Source organism: Morus notabilis, unplaced genomic scaffold, assembly GCF_000414095.1.
Source record: "Morus notabilis unplaced genomic scaffold, ASM41409v2 Scaffold203, whole genome shotgun sequence".
NCBI lineage: Eukaryota > Viridiplantae > Streptophyta > Magnoliopsida > Rosales > Moraceae > Morus > Morus notabilis.
In genome coordinates this window covers 65,654-77,990 of record NW_010361196.1, presented here as the reverse complement: position 1 = coordinate 77,990, position 12,337 = coordinate 65,654, and the positions used below count along the sequence as shown (strand labels likewise).

The 12,337-nt window shown below is 35.5% G+C and overlaps 2 protein-coding genes across 5 annotated transcripts in view; one reads left to right on the top strand and one right to left on the bottom strand.

The window, feature by feature from the left end:
• The first annotated feature begins 2,984 nt into the window (after nucleotides 1-2,984).
• LOC21407617 (putative chloride channel-like protein CLC-g) lies at nucleotides 2,985-7,444 on the top strand. 3 transcript variants are annotated; one of them, XM_024165996.1, is made up of 7 exons: nucleotides 2,985-3,330; nucleotides 3,449-3,649; nucleotides 3,932-4,109; nucleotides 4,563-4,825; nucleotides 5,164-5,433; nucleotides 5,544-6,663; nucleotides 7,021-7,444. In XM_024165996.1, exons 1-7 carry the CDS (start codon nucleotides 3,164-3,166, stop codon nucleotides 7,153-7,155), a joined length of 2,334 nt encoding a protein of 777 aa, XP_024021764.1. In that variant the 5' UTR covers nucleotides 2,985-3,163; the 3' UTR covers nucleotides 7,156-7,444. The 3 variants fall into 3 exon arrangements, with proteins under 3 accessions (XP_024021764.1, XP_024021763.1, XP_024021765.1); XM_024165995.1 differs by having other exon boundaries at nucleotides 5,544-6,672; XM_024165997.1 differs by having other exon boundaries at nucleotides 5,544-6,676; nucleotides 7,021-7,136.
• Nucleotides 7,445-9,531: 2,087 nt separating this feature from the next.
• LOC21407616 (calmodulin-binding receptor-like cytoplasmic kinase 3) overlaps nucleotides 9,532-12,337 on the bottom strand; it is a 5,338-nt gene continuing 2,532 nt past the window's right edge. For both annotated transcript variants that reach the window (XM_024165987.1, XM_024165986.1), the window contains 4 exons: nucleotides 11,778-11,943; nucleotides 11,600-11,689; nucleotides 10,826-11,124; nucleotides 9,532-9,891 (listed from right to left, as the gene is read on the bottom strand). In XM_024165987.1, coding sequence (XP_024021755.1) covers nucleotides 9,682-9,891; nucleotides 10,826-11,124; nucleotides 11,600-11,689; nucleotides 11,778-11,943 — 765 coding nt within the window. In that variant the 3' untranslated portion in view covers nucleotides 9,532-9,681. The remainder of the gene's footprint in view (nucleotides 9,892-10,825; nucleotides 11,125-11,599; nucleotides 11,690-11,777; nucleotides 11,944-12,337) is intronic.

Genomic DNA, 12,337 nt, shown 5'->3' with positions numbered 1-12,337 from the left:
AGAAATCACTAAAATTAATTTCTAAATACCTTAACAAGTTTAATAATTGAAAATCCCTAAATTTAATCTAAGTTTAACCATAATTTATTCAAATCTAACTAGTCTAACCAAAATTATAATTTTTTAAGTTAAAAATTTAAATTAAAAAGTGAGTTTTAAGAGATTTTACTTTAAATTAGTTGATAGAGCCGTTTTCTCTCTTTTCTCTTTTTTTTTTTTTTTTTTTTTTTTTTTTTTTTTTATTCTTCCTGCTTCGGCACGAACGCAAAAGAAAAGAGAGAGAGAAAGGGAAAATGAGAGATAGTGAGAGTAAGGGAGAGAGAGAAGCCAACGATGAGAGAGAAAAATGGAAAAAAGAAAGAGAGAGAGACCGGTGGTGAAGGAAGCAGAGGAGAGAGAAAATGGAAAGAAAGAAATAGAAGAGAGAGAGAGAGTGGCGTGGAAGCTGCGGGAAGGAAGGGGAAAAAGAAAAGAAAAGAAAATAGAAGAGAAGAGAGAAAAGGAAAAAAAAAAGGAAAGAAAAAGAAAAAAAAAGGAAAAAATATATTAAGTTAGATATTTTAGAGGTTAAAATTAGGAGTTTAAAGTTTTTTTTAGGTTTTTTTTGTTTTTTTATATTTTTATTTAAGGATATTTTAGGTATTTTTAAGGTTAAAATTAAAAATTAATTGTGAAAAAATATAAATTTTAGTATTAAATTTATTTTAAAGATAAATATTTAATGAGATTAAAAAATTAAAAGTATAGTTTAAATAAACAAAAAACATAAGGTATAAATAGGTAAATATTTTTTTTTCGTTGCTAGGGAAAAAACATGACACAATGGATACGTTTAGAATTAGTTTTAAAATGATTTTATTTGTTATAAAAAGTAAAAATGTGATTATTTTTAGAATCATTTTAGGACTAATTCTGAAATTGCGTTTAATTAATTTTTTAAAAGATTATTTTGAGTATAATAAAAAAATAAAATCATATTTATTAATTAATATATTATAATATTATTAAAAAGTACTAAAAAATAAAAATAAAAAATAAAAAAACCTTTAACTATTTTCTAATTCTTTCACAAAAATTATTCTCATTATTTTTTATTTTTATTTTTATTTTTAAAATATTTACTAAATAAATTCCTTTCTATTTTTTATTTTTATTTTTTACTTCTCGAAACACGTGTTTCCAAACACGCACAATATCATTGCTCCTCAGACTCGTGTGTAATTTCTATCAAAAAAATAATAATAAAAGTCACTGTGTAAAGAAACAACCTATCAATGGCTTGGATTCCACGTAAGGCGGGCCCGAGAAAAGGTCACCTCTCTCGACGAAGTTTCGCGCGCCACATGAGGCCAACGGCGGATCAATAATCATCTTACACGGACGCCTCCATTTATTTATTTATTTTTCCTTTTTTTAGCTCATAAAAAGAAACAAACATTTTGACTATTTATTCAAAAAAAAAAAAATCTCTTCAAAATAATTCTTTATTGTATTTTTATGTCTAAAAAAAAAGTGCAAAATTCTCACATGACATATTCTTAGACTACAGATTATAAAGTACCATTTCAATGTTATTTAAGGGAAATACATGTTACCGTGATGATAGTAAAAACCTAAAAAAGAAATTATTTTCTAAAATTTATTTGTTTGTTATATTTTTTGGGTCCTGATTATAATATTGGTTATCTACTTGTTAGAGTCATTTTTCACATTATAGTTTTTTACAATATTGTACTTTGAGTCCTGAAAAGGCGAATAGAAATGTGACCCAATTTACAATCTGTAATTTGGTAACTAATGACAATAAAATGAACAACACTTCAGCTAAAAAATATGAAAAATGAAACAATAATAAAAGTACATACATGTGTTTGTTGGAGTCTTAATTACAAGTCAAAAATATAACTTTTTTAAAAAAAAAATTGTTCGATGGAACTTCCAGATACAAAATTTACTAAATAAAATAATTTTCTAATAACATGAAAATACAAGGTATAAAAATTAAAAGAAATGAGTACATCAAGAAAAATGTAAAAAAAAAAAAAAAATTACAATTAACGGTTTAAGAACAAAACCATCAATAAATTATTTTTTCATATCTCAACAAAAATTTGCTTCTTCTAGTTACAATGATCTAATTAAAATAGGATAAATCAATGACATCCGTACACCTAACTATGAAAAAAGAGAACTTTTATTGAAATAAATATGAAAACTTTTACTGGTAATTTAAATATATCTTAAAAAAGTTCAATTGCTTGGCTTGAAGCCATCTAGTCTAGTTTTTTAAAATTGATGAAATTAAATGTACAGAACAACAATCTTACATTGCAATAACATGAAAATATATTGTAAAAGCGTTTTGTAATGCAATGTTAAATTAATATATCAATATAAAAATTTAAAATCTGAATAGAAAAATCACCCTATAATACAATGTTAAATTTAAGGTATAATGATGTTAAATTTGACACAAATATATGTCAAATTTTAATGTTGGGTATTTGTTTACGTATTTTTTTATTTAAAAATTATAATTTCTAAATTATTTAAAAGTTACAAAACCTACTCTTACAAATTTCAAAACTTTCCAACAAAAAGGCGACTATAGCATTTAAATAACATTATTTATCATAGCATTGTTTTCATAATAATGTTTTGAAAACTCGTCCATAAGTGTTGCTTGTACGGCATATACATATATACGTATATATAAAATCAATTGGGTAGTTGGATTTGATTAGCAAAGAAAAAAAAAAAAAAAGGTAGTTGGATTGGATTTACATCTTCTTCTCGTATTTGGAGTAGGACACCCACTAATTATCATTTTCTTTTTTGATTAGCAAAATATATATATATTATTTTATTTTTCGGAAAAAATCAAGAGTTTGTTATTATTTTTTAATTTAAGCGGAGTGAAGTTTCGGAGTTTGTTTGAGCCTCTCAAGGCTCGCATTGCACTCAACTCTCACTGTCCCTTGCTGTGCCAACCATTAACTCGGCATTTTCTTTAGCTCTCCGTGCCAACCATTAACTCAGCATTTTCTTTAGCTCTCTCTCTCTCTCTCTCTCTCTCTCTCTAAATCCCAACAAACTGAGATATGCTCTGACGGCCATTGACGGACTAACAGAGCTCGAACTTGAACTCAAAGCCGAAGCCGCCATGGCCGATAATGCCGAGCATGAGCAAACGCAAGAACAGGAGTACGACCGCGACCGCGAATTCCTCACTGTCCCTCTCCTCTCCTCCCACAGATCGAACCCAAACTCGACCTCGCAGGTCGCCATCGTTGGCTCTCATGTCTGCCCTATCGAGAGCCTCGATTACGAGTACGTTTGATTGATTGATCAAACAAAATTTTCGTTGCTTTTCTCGGAGGCTCTATGAGCTTTTTCGGAATTTGAGGAATTGAGGAGAGGTGTTTTTGTTTTCTCTGATTTTTCGCAGGATTTTTGAGAACGAATTCTTCAAGCAGGATTGGAGGAGCCGTCGAAAGACTGAGATATTCCAGTACATATTCATGAAGTGGCTCACTTGCTTCCTCATCGGACTGATCGTCAGTCTCATCGGATTTTGCAATAATCTTGCCGTCGAGAATCTCGCCGGCGTCAAGTTCGTTTTCACCTCCAACATGATGTTGCAGCAGAGGTATCCCAATTTCCCATACTCTCCTAATCTGGACTTCTGGGCAAATCTTTCTTACTATTGCACAGAATAATACCATGGGCCTGCAATCATGTTCTACCATAAATAAAGCACTCGGCTATCTCTTTTTTTTTTTCTTTTCTTTTTCTCAAGCGGATTGTTTTTTTTGTCCTCTTGTTTGTTTCCCGGGAAAAATTAGCTTGCTTTCATAAGGAAAACGAAAAAAAAAAATGAATTTTTATGTTTTTACTGATTTGGTCCTCGTTTTGTGATGTTTTTGCACAGGTATGCAACGGCTTTTTTCGTGTTTTTTACTTCGAATTTGGTGCTCACTCTGTTCGCGTCTATGATCACGGCGCTTATTGCACCGGCGGCTGCTGGATCGGGTATACCGGAGGTGAAGGCTTACCTGAATGGCGTCGACGCTCCGGGAATTTTTTCCTTTAGGACTTTGGCTGTTAAGGTATTGATTTGGGAATTTGTGTGTCTCAAAAGCTTTTTGTTTTTATGCTAACTCTCACCGGTAATGATCATCATGGCTTCAATTTCAACAAATCAGAGAGTCGCCTCTAAGCGCCGTGCATGGTCCCCTCCGTTGTTTTGATTTAGGGATTGTTGATGAAAACGTGGGATAAGGATTGCTAGTACTGATGATTACCATTAAATAGCAATGCTCAATAAAAGTGTCTTGGAGAGTACTTGGACTGATTTGAATAATTAAATGTAGTATCATACTTGGAATTGCTCATAGCTTGGAAAAATCCGTCATGATCCAGTCAAATAATGTGTTTTCTAGTCCTTAGAAGTCATTTTCATTCATGTATGAAGCGATGGATTGAAATGTGAATGTATGCTTATAATTTCCTGGGACTTGTCGCTTTCACTCATTTGGGTTCATGTTTTTCTGGACGTGCAGATTTTTGGCAGCGTGACAGCAGTGTCATCATCTCTGCTTGTGGGGAAGGCAGGGCCCATGGTACACACTGGTGCGTGCATTGCGTCATTACTAGGCCAGGGAGGTTCGAAAAAATATGGTTTAACATGGAAATGGCTGCGATTTTTCAAGAATGATCGGGACAGGCGTGATCTTGTGACATGCGGTGACGCTGCTGGAATTGCTGCCTCTTTCCGCTCCCCTGTTGGTGGTGTGCTGTTTGCTTTTGAAGAGATGGCGTCCTGGTATAGCACCCTCCCTAGTTGAATATTCTTTTTGGGTCTTTGATCCTCATGTTTGTATCTCCATTTTGAAACTTTAGGTGACCATCATTTCTACACTCATCTCTTTCTTACCAACTTCAGAAATTTTTTCCTTCATGGTTTATATTGGTTACTAGGGATCCCTTTTTAGACCATCTTACATTTAACAAATGTCTTTTAGGTTTTCCATCTTTTGTTCCCTAATTGATACTGCTCTTTCTTGCTTTATTTATCTTTTATTTGCTAATGATAGCTCTATGTTAACAGACCCAATAATTAACATATTTATCTTTTATTAATATCTACAATTTGTTATGTAGGTGGAGAAGTGCCCTTCTATGGAGAGCTTTCTTTACAACAGCTGTAGTTGCAATTGTGCTCCGGGCTCTCATTGATGTTTGCTTAAGTGGCAAATGTGGGCTATTTGGTACCGGGGGGCTGATAATGTTTGATGTTTATTCAGCAAACATTTCATATCACCTTATGGATGTTCCTCCTGTGCTCCTCCTTGGTGTTGTAGGGGGCATATTGGGAGGGATATATAATTTTCTCTTGGATAAAGTTCTTAGATTGTACAATCTTATCAGTGAGTAAGTATCATCTTTAGCTATGTCATGTTGCGAAAGATGCATTTCATGGGTATAGAGAGTAGAATTTTTTTTTGCTGAGCTCAATTTTCCTTCATATTTCCCTTTCTCAGGAAAGGCGTCGTTTACCGAATCCTTCTTGCTTGTTCAATCTCCATTTTTACGTCTTGTCTTCTCTTTGGATTACCATGGCTTGCATCTTGCCAACCTTGCCCATTTGGTGCATTAGAAGCCTGTCCAACAATAGGCCGGTCCGGTAACTACAAGAAGTTTCAATGCCCTCCTGGTCACTATAATGATCTGGCTAGTCTCATATTTAATACAAATGATGATGCTATCAGGAATATGTTCAGCAAGGGCACCGATTCTGAGTTTCAGCATTCGTCAGTTCTCATTTTCTTTTTCACCTGCTTTTTCCTAAGCATCTTTAGCTATGGGATCTGCGCTCCTGCTGGTCTTTTTGTACCTGTTATAGTGACTGGTGCGTCATATGGACGTTTAATGGGCATGTTACTTGGTTCACACTCAGATCTTAACCATGGCCTCTATGCTGTGTTGGGTGCTGCTGCTTTCCTTGGTGGATCTATGAGGATGACTGTTTCCCTGTGTGTGATTATTCTGGAGTTGACCAATAACCTGTTATTGCTACCCTTGATAATGCTGGTTCTTCTCGTCTCCAAGACTGTAGCAGATGTTTTCAATGGAAACATTTATGATCTAATCATGAAATTAAAAGGATTTCCTTATCTTGAGGCTCATGCTGAACCATATATGAGGCAGTTGATGGTAGGTGATGTAGTAACAGGCCCGCTTCAGATGTTCCATGGTATTGAGAAGGTTGGTAACATAGTACATGTCCTGAGAAGCACGACGCACAATGGGTTTCCTGTAATTGATGAGCCTCCATTGTCTGAATCCCCAGTTTTGTTCGGCATAATCCTCCGTGTCCATCTGATTACATTATTGAAAAAGAAATCTTTTCTGCCCACCCCTGTACAGACAGGTGGTGATGCCTTCAAGCAGTTTTCATCAGGGGATTTCGCAAAGAGGGGTTCAGGCAGTGATGAAAAGCTAGAAGATGCAGAATTCACTGATGAGGAGTTGGAGATGTTTGTAGATTTGCATCCATTTACTAACGCATCGCCTTATACTGTGGTGGAGACAATGTCCCTAGCAAAGGCTCTCATACTCTTCCGAGAAGTTGGTTTAAGGCATCTGCTGGTCATACCAAAGGTCTCGTGTGTAGGTGGCCTTATCCTCACCATCTTTATTTGCGGCCATTACTAGAAGATTAGGCAATCTAAGAAATTAAATTCTACAGAACACTTTTCTTGAACACTTTATGGACTGCAATTCATTTCTTGAGTTTTCTTTTTAACTCTTTGTCCATAGCTTAAGAGTTCGTCATTGACACAGAAAGTCCAGTTTTGGTTGATAGGATAGAGTTTTGTAACCTGGGCTCAGCTATATGATCCTTTCAGCTATATGATCATGCACCTATTTTTCTCATACTATTCTTCTATATTAGTACTCTCTTTCCGATGTGTTTATCTACTAACTGCAAACAATTACCATGTTGCTGATTTGCAGAGATCTCCGGTGGCGGGAATACTGACTAGGCACGATTTTATGCCGGAACACATACTCGGCTTGTATCCTTTGTTAGTAAGGAGCAGATGGAAGAGATTAAGAATCCATTTCCCGAGCCTATTTAAAATCTTTTAACGCATCTCGCCCTAGGATGTTGCTTGCCCTTGAAGATGTACATAGTATTTTAACTGCCCCACAGCCACAGGATTCATGAGGAGTACAATAGCTCCACTTTCCCAGCTATTCAAGGAGCCAAGAGACGAAGAGGGCCAGAAAAGGGTAGTCATAATTTTAATACCTAATTATATTATCTTACATGACATGATGCGATGAGGTAAAATATTGTTGTATGGTGAACCATAACAAACCATTCTTGCTCTACTGCAGCAAATTGCTGTACGAAATAATAGATCAATACACTAATTTGGGTTTTTTTTTTCCTTCTGTTTTTTCCCCGAGAAAAAAGTGTCCCTTGAATTAGCGTTGAACACTTATGCTTTGTCTATTTTAAAATTTACTTTTTGGCCTTGTTTGACAGGAGGGAAAAAGGGAAAAATTGAGTAAGAATATAGGTGTTGGATGATTAGTGAATAAATTTTGACTTAGTTCCGTTCATTTCACCGATTCAAGTTTAGAATTTAAGTTTTGTTACAGTAAAAAGCTCTCAGAAACAGTCACACTTAATTTTTTTATTACAGTAAAAAGCTCTCACATAAAATTACATATCAACTCGAATTAAAAACTCGAATCAACGAACTAAACATGTCCTTAACGTGTTTGGTAGGAGGAACTCGAGGAGATAATAGATTGTGAGAGGGATTCAAAATCCTCGACAAGACCCCATTTTTGATCTTAACAAAGTTGGATGTTAGAAAAAAGGACCCTGATAAGACTAGCCTTTAGTTAAGCAAGTCTTTGTTAGGAAGGGTAAGAGGGTGTAGGTGGAATTGTTAGTAGCTGATTAGTGGGGAGTTTTGGTTAGGCAGTTTTAGCAAGTTGAGTTTAGTAGGAGTCAGGAGAAGTTAGTTAGTGGGGAGGAAAAGAATAGAGGAGGGGATCTTGGGGAAGGAGATTCGGGTAGACTTGTAGGAAGCTGGGCAGAAAAGCCAGCTGTGGAGGTTGCAGCCCCTCGAAGAGCTGCGATTGTGTACTTGCTTTCATTCAATAATACGATCGATTCTTTCTTGATCTCAATTTTCTTATTTCTTCGAAAAACTGTCCTAGATTCTATCAAACCCATACTGAACATAAGAGAAAGGTCGTCTCTCTTTATTGTCGGTTTTTCTTACCTACATTGTACACCTTTCATTGCTATTTTTCCCCTTACAAGACACAGCCTTAGGTGTCCAGTAAATATGGATACACCTTTCTCTTCATTTTCCTGGTCATGTATTGAAATACTAATTAGTGTTACTTTACATTTTAGTCCATTAGTCAAACAATTAATGCCCGTAAAATGAACATTCGTGAGCGTACTAATATTGTCAGGTAAATGCATCACCAGAAATTTATTATGTTGTGTGATCGAGTTAAGTGGTTTCTCAAGAGCTAACTCGTTCAAGAGTGTTAAGGCCCTGTCAAATAACTGATTGGTAGAGTAGAGGTTAGGGGTTAGTAGTTTTTAGTGAGAATTAGTAGTATAAATACGGTGGTTAGTAGCTTATGAGGTGATGGTCAGATTATTTAGATTTTTGGGAAGACCCTTGGGACAATTATGGTCTCTCGAATACCATGATTGTTAGGGAGGATTATCATTGATGTTCAAATCTCACACAGCACTACATGCGGTAGCGCACAATGATCAGACTCTTCAGTTTCATTTCTCCTGGTCGGGATAGTCCTCGTCGGGTCCCACCACCTGGCCTGTCTTGCACCAAGAACGCCTTGGAGTGAGGGGACATGATTAGGTGTTTTTCAAGGGCACTCTGGGGCTCAAATCAGCATACTGATAGGGAGCAATAAATAGAGACAGTTTTGGGTGGAGAATTTGTCCTCGCCTCAATAAATACATGTGGTAGTATTTATAGTTTCTGTTGGATTTGGGTAACAATTGAGGATATGTTAATGGAGGGCGAGGATGACTCTAGGATCAGGTGGGTCAAGTGATTACCCTTATGATAGGTCCGGCAAAGAACGGCCGGAAGCATCCCGTCAGAACATGTTCGGAAAATGTCCAGTTCTCACAGAGATGACACGGTAGCCATCACTGCTCTGCTTGGCAGGTACAATGTTCGGCTAACATGGCTGATCAGCGGTGTGAAAGGATGGTCAGCAAGTTTGTCCGACCAGACCCTCAACAATCAGTTTACTTAAAAAAGTTTTATTATTATTATTATTATTATTATTTTTCATCAGTCTGTTAGAAATAGTTAGGTTCCTGTTAATTAAGAGCTACTTCTCTTGCGACAATTTCATTTTTCTTGACACGTTCCTCGTGATTTTATTGACAAATTGAGAATAGGTACCTAAAAATGTTCAAAGAAAACAAGAATGAAGCTTTGGAAGAAAAGATACCAAAAAGTAAACTAGTTGTTCAAAGCCAAACTCATTCTTTACAGGGCGCCAAAAAGAAAATAAAAAGAAAAAAAAAAAAAAAAACTACTGATTTTTCCCTTCCCAAAAGAAGAAAAGTTGAACCAAACACATACTTTGATAATTTCATCACACCCTTCTCAGAGACCTAACATAGTCTGCCCTTATTGCCCACAGCTGCTCTCCCACTAATTTCATGTCAGGCCTTTTGGATCGAATTGGTGCTGCACATTCAAAGGCCAAATTGAATATTTTGTTAAGTATTTCTGCATTTACAACTTCCTGCATCAAAGGATCAACCAATTCAACTACACGTCCATCATTGTATCTCTCGAAAGCCTGCATACAAAGAGAACCCCATCAAATTAAAGCACTTGGAAGTAAGCTAATAGAGGAAGGTATTACTTATTTATTTATTTGTTTATTTTTTGTTTTGTTTTTGAAAGGAATGAAATGTATTATTAAGCAACTGAAATAACTATAAGTCTGACATCAATATTGGAGCTCATTGGAATCATTACTTTGTACTTTCCAACAGAGTCTTGGAGCCCACATGAATATTCCGAAATGCCTTAACGCTTAGCATTTTAGTTTCCATGTGACTGAAATATGGAATTGTTTATTAAAGTATTTAAATAAACATACCTCAAAAAAGAGGCAATATTATAATAAGATATCACGAAAACTTATAGCAAGGGAAACCCAAAAGAACACTGTTAACACAAAGCCAAAGAGACTCGGGAGTCGAAAACCACCAAATTTTCGTTGCAAACTTCCAATTTTTTGCAATGACTTGTCATAGGAAAAAAAAAAGAACTAAGTGCCTAACTTCCTCCGAATCACTTTCAGTAATCATCGCAGCTGCCTCAGCAAAATCAATGTGAGAAGTTTTGGTCACACAAGTTAAGTGGGAGTTGACTTCCACAAACGGTAAAATGAGTCTAGAAATGATTCTCTTTTTAAAAAAAAAAAAAAAAAAAAAGAAAGTCAAGTTGGGGACAAGGTTGACTCTTTGAACAAACTTTGGCTAGAATTGACAGCTGTACTTCACAACCTAAACGTGTAGATTGAGAAAAATAACTCCAATCAGCTTATCCTAGTCTAAGTTATCTGTATACTGCAAACTGCACATGATAATCTAATTATGAAGTGCGTGTACAAAGATTTTCTATTGTTTATAATCTACATAAAAAATGTTTTTCAACAGAAAATGCTCAGGTTCTATGATTACCACATAATCAAGAACTTGTTTGTTAAGAAACAAAAAACTTACCCATCTGACTGTCACCCGCTCTTCAACAGGTCGTCTTAATTCCACAGGACGACGACCTGTCATAATTTCCATAAGCAAAATTCCGAAGGAGTAGACATCACTCTTGGCAGTGAGTTGATAGGTCTTCATATACTCGGGGTCTAGGTAACCCACTGTTCCTTTAACTTTGGTAGAAATGTGTGTTTCATCGGACTCCATTGGACCAAGCTTTGCAAATCCGAAATCAGCAACCTTGGCTCTCATGCTTTCAGTCAGAAGAATGTTGGATGATTTCACATCTCGATGGATGATTGGTTTCTCTGTTGTGAGATGAACAGAAGACCAGGGATCAAGAGTTATAGTTTCAACAAACTCAACTTGTAAATGTAAGAAAGTATGTGCATACATGAACAATATCATTTCACTTTGGAAAGATTCAAGATGGATGAGATTATTAAACATAAGCTAACGCATAACCTCATTGGTGGTTTTGTGGCAGTAGAGACTGTCTATACAAGATAAAATTGTCAATCCAACACTAATCCTGTCTGTTGATTTTGTTCCCACACTGCCTAATGCAGGGAGGGACTTTCAGGACCAAACTAGTTCATAAACAAACTTTTATCCTAACAAATTAGGACAATGGCGTAATTTAAACTTCTGCTGTAAGGGCATTCTATTAAGTCTACTTGGGTTTCTAAGAATATGAAGAAAAGGTCCACAAGAAACAAAACAGGAATAGTTCTGATTACATCCAGCTGGTTTTTATGTATGTATGTATGTATGAATATTTACCTGCATATAGATGGAGATAAGTTAGGCCATGAGCAACATCAATGGCAATTTCAAGTCGCTGATTAAAATCCAGAATTTTCCCACGTTGACCTGGCAGCAAAAGCAGCAAAATAATTTAGCCATGTGTTATCATCTGTTTACAATTTCTTAACTAGTTCTCGTGGTGAAGTGAGCTTACCATCTAAGTGTTCCCTAAGAGTACCGTTAGGCACATACTCTGTTATGACGAGACGTTCATTTCCTTGGTCAATAAAACCTAGTAACTTCACTAGATTCCGATGATCAATTTTGGCCAGAAGCTCAACTTCACTGCTAAATTCATTTCTGAGATTCTCAAAGTGCTCCTACAACAAGATTCCATGTCAATGGTAAGGCAATACACAACGATGGATGCCTTTTTTAAACAAGCCTGTCCTTTGATCAATCTCATTAAGTGATCATTAGGTCAATTGAACAAAAGATAAAAACTTAGCCTAATGGTTTGAATTCATTTTCTTTTTTCTTTCTTCTTTCGTCACTTTTGATCAGATTAAAATTGTTATAGTCCTATACTTGCAAGTTTCTTCTTAACTCTAGTTCTCCTACTAGCATTGTAAGAAATAACTTGAAAATTTTCAGACAGGATTACTGATCAATATTCTCCTTCCTCGCCTAAACATTGTACTTGACAGCTTTAGTTTGTAAGTTTTCAACATTTTTCTTGGCTTTTTAACATACATTCAAATTTAAGAGCATACA